Source organism: Neofelis nebulosa, chromosome 12 (genome assembly GCF_028018385.1).
Source record: "Neofelis nebulosa isolate mNeoNeb1 chromosome 12, mNeoNeb1.pri, whole genome shotgun sequence".
Lineage (NCBI taxonomy): Eukaryota > Metazoa > Chordata > Mammalia > Carnivora > Felidae > Neofelis > Neofelis nebulosa.
Window position 1 is genome coordinate 64,458,911 of NC_080793.1, and position 11,864 is coordinate 64,470,774.

At 38.1% G+C, this 11,864-nt stretch overlaps 1 protein-coding gene across 1 annotated transcript in view; it reads left to right on the forward strand.

Moving 5' to 3' along the window:
• Nucleotides 1-11,608, forward strand: part of ZNF782 (zinc finger protein 782) — an 81,166-nt gene extending 69,558 nt beyond the window's left edge. The window contains exon 5 of the mRNA XM_058695443.1: nt 8,291-11,608. Within this exon, the coding sequence (XP_058551426.1) occupies nt 8,291-10,161 (1,871 nt within the window). The 3' untranslated portion in view covers nt 10,162-11,608. The remainder of the gene's footprint in view (nt 1-8,290) is intronic.
• The last annotated feature ends 256 nt before the right edge of the window (nt 11,609-11,864 follow it).

The following is an 11,864-nucleotide window of genomic DNA, read 5'->3' on the forward strand; positions in this document are numbered from 1 at the left end:
CTTTCCATTTCTTTATATCTTCTTCAATTACCTGCATAAGCTTTCTATAGTTTTCAGCATACAGATCTTTTACATCTTTGGTTAGATTTATTCCTAGGTATTTTATGCTTCTTGGTGCAATTGTGAATGGGATCAGTTTCTTTATTTGTCTTTCTGTTGCTTCATTGTTAGTGTATAAGAATGCAACTGATTTCTGTACATTGATTTTGTATCCTGCAACTTTGCTGAATTCATGTATCAGTTCTAGCAGACTTTTGGTGGAGTCTATCGGATTTTCCATGTATAATATCATGTCATCTGCAAAAAGCGAAAGCTTGACTTCATCCTTGCCAATTTTGATGCCTTTGATTTCCTTTTGTTGTCTGATTGCTGATGCTAGAACTTCCAGCACTATATTAAACAACAGCGGTGAGAGTGGGCATCCCTGTCGTGTTCCTGATCTCAGGGAAAAAGCTCTCAGTTTTTCCCCATTGAGGATGATGTTAGCTGTGGGCTTTTCATAAATGGCTTTTATGATCTTTAAGTATGTTCCTTCTATCCCGACTTTCTCAAGGGTTTTTATTAAGAAAGGGTGCTGGATTTTGTCAAAGGCCTTTTCTGCATCGATTGACAGGATCATATGGTTCTTCTCTTTTTTTTTGTTAATGTGATGTATCACGTTGATCGATTTGCGAATGTTGAACCAGCCCTGCATCCCAGGAATGAATCCCACTTGATCATGGTGAATAATTCTTTTTATATGCTGTTGAATTCGATTTGCTAGTATCTTATTGAGAATTTTTGCATCCATATTCATCAGGGATATTGGCCTGTAGTTCTCTTTTTTTACTGGGTCTCTGTCTGGTTTAGGAATCAAAGTAATACTGGCTTCATAGAATGAGTCTGGAAGTTTTCCTTCCCTTTCTATTTCTTGGAATAGCTTGAGAAGGATAGGTATTATCTCTGCTTTAAACGTCTGGTAGAACTCCCCTGGGAAGCCATCTGGTCCTGGACTCTTATTTGTTGGGAGATTTTTGATAACCGATTCAATTTCTTCACTGGTTATGGGTCTGTTCAAGCTTTCTATTTCCTCCTGATTGAGTTTTGGAAGAGTGTGGGTGTTTAGGAATTTGTCCATTTCTTCAAGGTTGTCCAATTTGTTGGCATATAATTTTTCATAGTATTCCCTGATAATTGTTTGTATCTCTGAGGGATTGGTTGTAATAATTCCATTTTCATTCATGATTTTATCTATTTGGGTCATCTCCCTTTTCTTTTTGAGAAGCCTGGCTAGAGGTTTGTCAATTTTGTTTATTTTTTCAAAAAACCAACTCTTGGTTTTGTTGATCTGCTCTACAGTTTTTTTAGATTCTATATTGTTTATTTCTGCTCTGATCTTTATGATTTCTCTTCTTCTGCTGGGTTTAGGCTGTCTTTGCTGTTCTGCTTCTATTTCCTTTAGGTGTGCTGTTAGATTTTGTATTTGGGATTTTTCTTGTTTCTTGAGATAGGCCTGGATTGCAATGTATTTTCCTCTCAGGACTGCCTTCGCTGCGTCCCAAAGAGTTTGGATTGTTGTATTTTCGTTTTCGTTTGTTTCCATATATTTTTTAATTTCTTCTCTAATTGCCTGGTTGACCCACTCATTCGTTAGTAGGGTGTTCTTTAACCTCCATGCTTTTGGAGGTTTTCCAGACTTTTTCCTGTGGTTGATTTCAAGCTTCATAGCATTGTGGTCTGAAAGTATGCATGGTATAATTTCAATTCTTGTAAACTTATGAAGGGCTGTTTTGTGACCCAGTATATGATCTATCTTGGAGAATGTTCCATGTGCACTCGAGAAGAAAGTATATTCTGTTGCTTTGGGATGCAGAGTTCTAAATATATCTGTCAAGTCCATCTGATCCAATGTATCATTCAGGGCCCTTGTTTCTTTATTGACTGTGTGTCTAGATGATCTATCCATTTCTGTAAGTGGGGTGTTAAAGTCCCCTGCAATGACCACATTCTTATCAATAAGGTTGCTTATGTTTATGAGTAACTGTTTTATATATCTGGGGGCTCCGGTATTTGGCGCATAGACATTTATAATTGTTAGCTCTTCCTGATGGATAGACCCTGTAATTATTATATAATGCCCTTCTTCATCTCTTGTTACAGCCTTTAATTTAAAGTCTAGTTTGTCTGATATAAGTATGGCTACTCCAGCTTTCTTTTGGCTTCCAGTAGCATGATAAATAGTTCTCCATCCCCTCACTCTCAATCTAAAGGTGTCCTCAGATCTAAAATGAGTCTCTTGTAGACAGCAAATAGATGGGTCTTGTTTTTTTATCCATTCTGATACCCTATGTCTTTTGGTTGGCGCATTTAATCCATTTACATTCAGTGTTATTATAGAAAGATACGGGTTTAGAGTCATTGTGATGTCTGTATGTTTTATGCTTGTAGTGATGTCTCTGGTACTTTGTCTCACAGGATCCCCCTTAGGATCTCTTGTAGGGCTGGTTTCGTGGTGACAAATTCCTTCAGTTTTTGTTTATTTGGGAAGACCTTTATCTCTCCTTCTATTCTAAATGACAGACTTGCTGGATAAAGGATTCTCGGCTGCATATTTTTTCTGTTTAGCACACTGAAGATATCGTGCCAAGCCTTTCTGGCCTGCCAAGTTTCAAAGGAGAGATCAGTCACGAGTCTTATAGGTCTCCCTTTATATGTGAGGGCACATTTATCCCTTGCTGCTTTCAGAATTTTCTCTTTATCCTTGTATTTTGCCAGTTTCACTATGATATGTCGTGCAGAAGATCGATTCAAGTTACGTCTGAAGGGAGTTCTCTGTGCCTCTTGGATTTCAATTCCTTTTTCCTTCCCCAGTTCAGGGAAGTTTTCAGCTATAATTTCTTCAAGTACCCCTTCAGCACCTTTCCCTCTCTCTTCCTCCTCTGGGATACCAATTATGCGTATATTATTTCTTTTTAGTGTATCACTTAGTTCTCTAATTTTCCCCTCATACTCCTGGATTTTTTTATCTCTCTTTCTTTCAGCTTCCTCTTTCTCCGTAACTTTATCTTCTAGTTCACCTATTCTCTCCTCTGCCTCTTCAATCCGAGCCGTGGTGGTTTCCATTTTGTTTTGCATTTCGTTTAAAGCGTTTTTCAGCTCCTCGTGACTGTTCCTTAGTCCCTTGATCTCTGTAGCAAGAGATTCTCTGCTGTCCTGTATACTGTTTTCAAGCCCAGCGATTAATTTTATGACTATTATTCTAAATTCACTTTCTGTTATATTATTTAAATCCTTTTTGATCAGTTCATTAGCTGTTGTTATTTCCTGGAGATTCTTCTGAGGGGAATTCTTCTGTTTGGTCATTTTGGATAGTCCCTGGAGCGGTGAGGACCTGCAGGGCACTTCCCCCGTGCTGTGGTGTATAACTGGAGTTGGTGGGTGGGGCCGCAGTCAGACCTGATGTCTGCCCCCAGCCCACCGCTGGGGCCACAGTCAGACTGGTGAGTGCCTTCTCTTCCCCTCTCCTAGGGGCGGGATTCACTGTGGGGTGGCGTGGCCCGTCTGGGCTACTTGCACACTGCCAGGCTTGTGGTGCTGGGGAGCTGGCGTATTAGCTGGGGTGGGTAGGCAAGGTGCACGGGGGCGGGAGGGGCAGGCTTAGCTCGCTTCTCCTTAGGTGATCCACTTCAGGAGGGGCCCTGTGGCAGCGGGAGGGAGTCAGATCCGCTGCCGGAGGTTTGGCTCCGCAGAAGCACAGAGTTGGGTGTTTGCGCGGAGCGAGCAAGTTCCCTGGCAGGAACTGGTTCTCTTTGGGATTTTGGCTGGGGGATGGGCGGGGGAGATGGCGCTGGCGAGCGCCTTTGTTCCCCGCCAAGCTGAGCTCTGCCGTCCGTCCGGGGGCTCAGCAGCTCTCCCTCCCTTTGTCCTCCAGCCTTCCCGCTTTCTGAGCAGAGCTGTTAACTTATGACCTCCCAGACGCTAAGTCGCGCTTGCTGTCAGAACACACTCCGTCCGGCCCCTCCGCTTTTGCCAGCCCGACTCGGGGGCTCTGCTTGGCCGGCGAGCCGCCCCTCCGCCCCGGCTCCCTCCCGCCAGTCCGTGGAGCGCGCACCGCCTCGCCGCCCTTCCTACCCTCTTCCGTGGGCCTCTTGTCTGCGCTTGGCTCCGGAGACTCCGTTCTGCTAATCCTCTGGCGGTTTTCTGGGTTCTTTAGGCAGGTGTAGGTGGAATCTAAGTGATTAGCAGGACGCGCGGTGAGCCCAGCGTCCTCCTACGCCGCCATCTTCCGGAACTCCCTAGTCATGAATTGTTAAGCCCAAAATGTAAAATAAGATCACGTCAAAAACAGAGAAGAAAAAGGACAGTTTGATAAAGCTAAAAAAGATCATGTTCAAAGGATATATGAAAGTTTTGAATATTGGTGCACCAAATAGATTATCAAGATTCAAAACAAGAAACAGCAAGAGTTATAAGGAGAAGTAGGTGTACATTAGATGCAGTAGACTTTAATATGCTGCTCTGATTTCATACCAGACCCAGTGGAGTCTAGAATAGTGCTCAGGAAACTATCCCTAGGTCATATCCTGCCTGCTGCTTTTTTTGGTAAAGAAACATTTATTACAACACAGCCATATCCATTTGTTTATGTATTCACACTGCAGAGTTGAGTAACATGGGTTTGAACTGCACAGGTTTTCTTCTGTGTGGATTTTTTGTTCAATAAATACAGTACAGCACTATAAATGTATTTGCCCTTTCTTATGATTTTCTTAATATTTTCTTTTCTGTAGCTAACTTCATTGTATGAATACAGTATATAAAAAAGAATACAGGGTATAATAATGTGACATACAAAACATGTTAATTGACTTTATGTTATTGGTATGGCTTCTGGTCAACAGCAGGCTATTAATAGTTAAGTTTTTGGTGAGTCAAAAATTGTAATGCAGATTTTCAACTATGTCGTGGGGTGGGGGTGGAAGTTGGTGCTCCTAAACCCCATGTTGTTCAAGAGTCAACTATAATTGCAACAGAGACTACATGACCAGCAAAGCCTGACACATTTATTCTCTGGCCTTTTACAAAGAAAGTTTGCCAACCTCTGATGTAGAAAGTATAAATAGCATACTTTATAAAATGAGTCTATTAAGTGTCTTTCAAAACTCTATTCTGAAAACAAAAAATAAACCTGCTTTTAAATGACTTTGGAATATTGAGAAAATGTACAAGCATTTTAGACAAACATCAATAAATTCCACAAGGTAGAGATACTGTTGTTCAGTAACACTGTAAATTGCAAACAATATGAGAAAAGTTAAAATTCCTCTATCTTAAAATCAGTGATGAATATATATCTTAAAAACCTATTTTATCGGGGCACCTAGGTGGCTCCCTCAGTTAAGCACCTGACTCTTGATTTCTGCTTAGGTCATGATCTCACACTTCACGAGTTCTAGCCCTGCACTGTCAGTGCAGAGCCTGCTTGGGATTCTTTCTCTCTCCTTCTGTCTCTGCCCCTTCCCTGTATTCCCTCATGCTCCCTCTCTCAAAAATAAATTAATAAACTTAAAACCTATTTTACCAAAAGGTAAATCAAAATTAAAGAATATCCAGAAAAATTTTTTAATGAAAAACATGTTTTAATTACAAACTTTGGACTGTAGATAAAGCAGTGCAGAATTTTTAGTGTCATATACAGTTGACCTTGAACAACACAGGTTTGAGCTTCATTGATCTCCTTATACATGGATTTGTTTTTTCAATAAATACAGTACAGTACTATAGATATATTTTCTTTTTTCTTAGTAACATTTTCTTTTCTCTAGCTTACTTTATTATGAGAATACAGTATATAATACATGTAACTTACAAAATATGTGTTAATCAACTGTTTATCTTATTGGTAAGGCTTCTGGCCAATAGGACTATTAGCAAAGTTTTGGGGGAGTCAGAAATTATACACAGATTTTCAACTGCAAGTGGGAGTCAACACCCCTAAGCCCTGTGTTGTTCAAGGGTCAAGTGTACTTATTTAACAAGTGAGAGAGTTGTAAAAGAAATCTTAAGTAAAGCAAAAGATATAATAAAAACTATAATGGTATAAATTATAAAGCAAAAGGTAGTTTTGGAATAAAAATAAATAATGTAGCTAACCTCGGCCAGAAAAAGGAAAGAAAGCACATTACTCATAAAATTTGGAACAGATTCCTATTTCTGTAAAATAACCTTGGAATACTTTAGCCTATACTTTATCTCTTACTTTTGTAAACTTCTAACCCATTTGATGGATGTGTCAAAGATAATGAGATATCTGTGCCAGATAGCATATGGTTATCAAATGAGATCCCCTCGCCCCCAAAAGGATGGTCTGTTTTATTTTTCCTTACTCTGGTGTGTATATATATATATGCACATCATATGATAAATATTTTTTAATAACATTGTGGATTGATTCCAAACCCAGGTGGAGATAACTATTTCATATTTATTCATTCAGAAGACATCCATAAATGCAATGCCCAAGTAAAATTTCTGGGACTTTTGAATTCTCAGTTGTAGGTGAGCAATTGATCTGAGCCCTTATATGTGCAGAGCTCTCTAGGTAATTCTCTAGGTAATTCTGAGGCACACTGCTTTTTATGGACCACTGACTTTACATCAGAGAAGGATCCAAAGAATATCACAGTGAGGGTTTCATTTTGGAAAAGTGAGCAAAACTACGTAAAATATATTTCATATCATATAAGGTGCTGTTAATTAAAAAATTAAACCAGTATTATAAGTACATCCAAGAAAAAGAAAATGCTGCTGATTTAACTATGGACTTGCCATCAATTTTAAGATGCCTTCTGATTTCAGTTATGGTAATTTGCTTTAAAAATCATGGGTCACGGTGGGTGCTCTCTATATCCCTTGTTAAAATGAATGATATAGGCAGAATGATACTTCTGTCAGATTTTAAAATAAATGTTGCTTAAATTTGTGAGAAGATATTAGAAGCCTTTTTGTTGATGTTGTTGTTGTTAAGTTTGGGGAAGATAGCTTTGCTGTGCCTGAAGGACATCTAGATTCTATATAGTCCTAAGGCTAGAATGGAGGGTAATTTACGGAAACTTATAAATATAAAATTATATGGAAATGAACCAAGTAATGGGGACTGATATCTTACCAAGATTAGAGCAGAAAATACTGTGAACTGGTAGAATGATAGCCAGAACACATAATGTTCATGCAGTTAATGTGAAACTTTCTTTCCCCAAATCACTTAAATCTTTCATCTCTTGGTCCCTAGGGCACTGTTTTCAAGGCCTTCACATATTTTTACAATAGGCCTGACATTTTTGCTAGAAGTGTGGGTAGAAGCAGGAAAATAAGTGTTAAATATGCACAGGAAACACATGGTAAATAAATACAAAAGATACTTGTTTTTAGGGCCAGTTTGGAACATGATCCTTTAGGTTCTTGTGGTCAAAAAAACAAAACAAACAAACAAACAAAAACCTAGATATGCTGAAAAACAGAATCAAGGATCGAGCAAGCAAGGTATTTTGGGGAAATTATGAGCAAGCACATTGAAAAGAGAAAAGTTAAAGTTTGATGACCAAGAGATAGTCAGTATTGAACAACTCTGATATACCAAGGTAGGTATGAGAACCAGGATAGAGCAGTGATTCCCAATATAGATGGAAAATTACTTAATTCCCATCATTTTTTCTTTTCATACTTATACTGATATACTTGTTTCTGAATGATATACAGAGAGAATAAAAGCATGACAAGTAGAATTATTTTTTTCACCATGAGGAATTTGGTGCCATTATAAGTTAATTTTAGTGTTGTTGTATAGACTGGAAAAAATGGAGCTCCAACTGAAATCATATAGACTAATGATTATGCTCCCATTGCAATCTGTATTTCACGAAGAACCTAGACTCTGGTATTTTTTCCTAATGCATATTCTATGTCAGATAAATCCACTGAAGGCCTTTAATCTATTTAATGCCATAATCTTTGCTAAATTCATCCCATTCTCTGATTTTTTCTGTTCTTTTCTGTTTCCAAGATCCATCTCTCTTGAATATATTCTCCATTCTCAGTTTTTCCTTTCCTTTATATCTTCTTCTTATTTATTTCTAATTACTTCTCTTTTTCTACTACAAAAAAGAGAAAATATACACTTGGAATTACTGTATTGTTGCAAAACTTAGCCAGGAACCAAGGAGTCAAATACATAATAGGGCATGTATCTTTATGTCCCATTCCATAAGTGTGTTAAATATCATAAAGTATTTTTAATTTTCTCATTTTTTAGAAGAATACCAACCTAATCAACTCTCAGAGAAGAGCCTAGAAAACCAAGGCAAATATTTGTGGCAAGTTTTATTCACCAACAGATCATTGACTACAGAGGAAGAGTTTTCAGGAAAACCATGTAATCTGGACATAAACAATTTAACTCCAAGAACAATGCCCTATAAATTTGACAGTACAGGACCTGCTTACCTACATCTCAGCTCAGTGGCTCCACATTGTCAGTATTCAAGAAAGAAGGCTCATGAGCTTAATGTATGTGAGAAATGGCTCCTCAGTATTAAAGAGGGAAGAACTAATACTGGAGAGAAGTCTTTTGTTTGTAGTAAAAACATGAAAGCCTTTAGTCATAAAGAGAAGGTTACTCAGCATCAGACAATTCAGACTTTGCAGGAAGCTTCTGAATACAATGAATGTGGAAAAGCTTTCCTTGAAAAGACTGTCCTCATTACATCTAAGAGTACCCACCCAAAAGTGAAATCTTATAAATTTAATAAATTTGGGGGAAAACAATGTGATAAGTCAACTTTTATGGTCTCTCATAGCAATAATCCAGAGGAGAAGAGTCATTATGAGCTTAATGAATATGAATGTACTGAAAACAGAAATAATTTCAGTAGGGTCACTCAGAAAACTGACACAGAAGGGAAGTCTTTCAACCAAAAATCACAAATTAGAGAACATCAGAAAATTCACATAGGAGTGAAACCCTTTGAATATGGAAAGAATTTCAACCGTAATTCAGCCCTCACAGTGCATCAGAGAACTCACACAACAGACAGATCTGATTATGACACATTATCAGAGACATTAGTTTGTCAGTCAGCTTTCAACATACATCAGAGAACTCCTATAACAGAGAAACCATATGAATGTAATGAATGTGGAAAATCCTGCTCTATGAATTCATTTTTGATTCAGTCTCTAGCAAGTCACACAGGGGAGAAACCCTATGAATGTCACACATGTGGGAAAGCTTTCAGTGAGAAGTCACGCCTAAGAAAACATCAGAGAACTCACACAGGAGAGAAACCATATAAATGTGATGGTTGTGAGAAGGCTTTCAGTGCAAAGTCAGGCCTAAGAATACATCAGAGAACTCACACAGGGGAGAAACCTTATGAATGTAATGAGTGTGGGAAATCTTTCAACTATAAGTCAATCCTCATAGTACATCAGAGAACTCACACAGGGGAGAAACCTTTTGAATGTAATGAATGTGGAAAATCTTTCAGCCACATGTCAGGCCTAAGGAATCATCGGAGAACTCACACAGGGGAAAGACCTTATAAATGTGATGAATGTGGGAAGGCTTTCAAACTGAAGTCAGGTCTAAGAAAACATCACAGAACTCACACAGGAGAGAAGCCCTATAAATGCAATCTATGTGGGAAAGCTTTTGGTCAAAAATCACAACTCAGAGGACATCATAGAATTCACACAGGGGAGAAACCCTACAAATGTAATCATTGTGGGGAAGCTTTCAGCCAGAAATCAAACCTCAGAGTGCATCACAGAACTCACACTGGGGAGAAACCCTATAAATGTGATGAGTGTGGAAAAACTTTCAGGCAGAAATCAAATCTCAGAGGACATCAGAGAACTCACACAGGGGAGAAACCCTATGAATGTAATGAGTGTGGAAAAGCTTTCAGTGAGAAGTCGGTCCTAAGAAAACATCAGAGAACTCACACAGGGGAAAAACCCTATAATTGTAATCACTGTGGAGAAGCTTTCAGCCAGAAGTCAAACCTCAGAGTCCATCAGAGAACTCACACAGGGGAGAAACCCTATAAATGTGATAAATGTGGGAAAACTTTCAGCCAGAAATCAAGCCTTAGAGAACATCAGAAAGCCCACACAGGGAGTTAAACATATGAATGTAAAGAATATGGAAAAACTTTGAGCCAGAAATCAAATCTCACAGTACAAAAGAGAAAGAATCCTATGAATACAATCAACACTTGCAAGTTCCTCTGTAAGATACCAACCTTCACAAACATCAGAGAACTTAACAGGACAGAAATTCGTGGAATATATTTTCTATGGGCAGTCTTTCACCCAGAGTGCAGTCCTCATTATGGATCAGAGAACTCAGCCAGCAAAGAAAATGTAAAGATAATGAATGTGAAAAATACTCTGTACTCAATCCTCAGAAAAATCACACTGCAGAAAAGCTCTGGGAATGTATAAAAATGTGAAAGCTTTGTATCAGTAATCAAAACTTCCTCATCATCAGAGAAATGATTCAGTGGGAAACCTGAGAATGTAATAAGTGTTGGATAACCTTTAGCCAAAAGTCAGCTTTCTTAGTACAACAGAAAATATATAGAGACTAGAGACCTAATCAATAAAAACAAAAAAATGAGGCAATGGATGTGAGAATCCTTCTATTATAAATCAACTCTCAATTTGACTTACACAGAAGTAATCCCCGTATGCCATAATGACTAGTAATTGTTCACAAAAACAAAAAACAAAAAAAACCCCACCATTTCCTCTCTCCCTCATGCCACACCTAAATTTCTCAACTAGTGCCACCCAAATGGGGTCATGTTAGTAACCTCTGGCTAGTGGAATATGGGGATCATTGACAAGCCTTGTTGAAAACATCCCTCAAATTCCCAATGTTTTCTCCTGTCCCTTATCATAATGGAGTGGAGATTGCCTTCAGTGAAACCATGGGGGTCATATGCTGAAAATGGGAGAGTACAAGATAGAAGGAAACAGAAAAAGAGTGACTGGAATAGTTTTCTCCTCCATGTACACAGACTTTTTGCGGCAAGGAAATAAACTTGTTCTCTGCTGAGTTACAGATTTGGGTATACTTAATACTGACATATACTCACCAACCCTCAGTAAAGCCTATGAATATGATTTCTGTGGATATCTGAACTCAATGTATATCAGAAACCTGACACAGGAGAAACCCCTGACAACATCCTGAATGACCATAGTTTATATCCACAACTCTTCATCAGTCAGGTAAATATCAGTGGAAGAAATCCAACATTTGAATATACATAGGAAATCCTTTACCAAAAAAAAATGGTTTCTCATTAAATATCTGATAATTGAATTGTAAATGTATGAAAGTTTTCAACAAGTCATCAAACTTTAATCTCTCTCAGAATGTGTTACAAGGGGAAAATCTGTCAATTTGAGAAAGGTAAGTAATGGTGTTTACTTAGACGTTGTTCTATGAGACTGTTATTTCATATCTATTATTAAGACAGTTACTGAAACATAACAGTGTTGATACAACATTCACTAGAATAATAAGCTTTAAAAGAATAAGAAATAAATTGCATAAACTGAACAGCATTGAATGTATGTGATTATTTTCTGAGTTCTCTAATTTTTGTCTGTGTGGGTTTGTATACATGCATACCACTTACCAGGTGTTAGTTAATATGTGTACTGGAACTCTACATCATTGTAGTATAATTATGTACCTTGCTCATTAACTATTCTGACATCAGCTACGTTTTGCCACATAGAGATTAATAACAAACCTTTTACAGAAAGTATCTGAAAAGTGAGAATCCCATACTACATGTACATTTAGGAAAGGC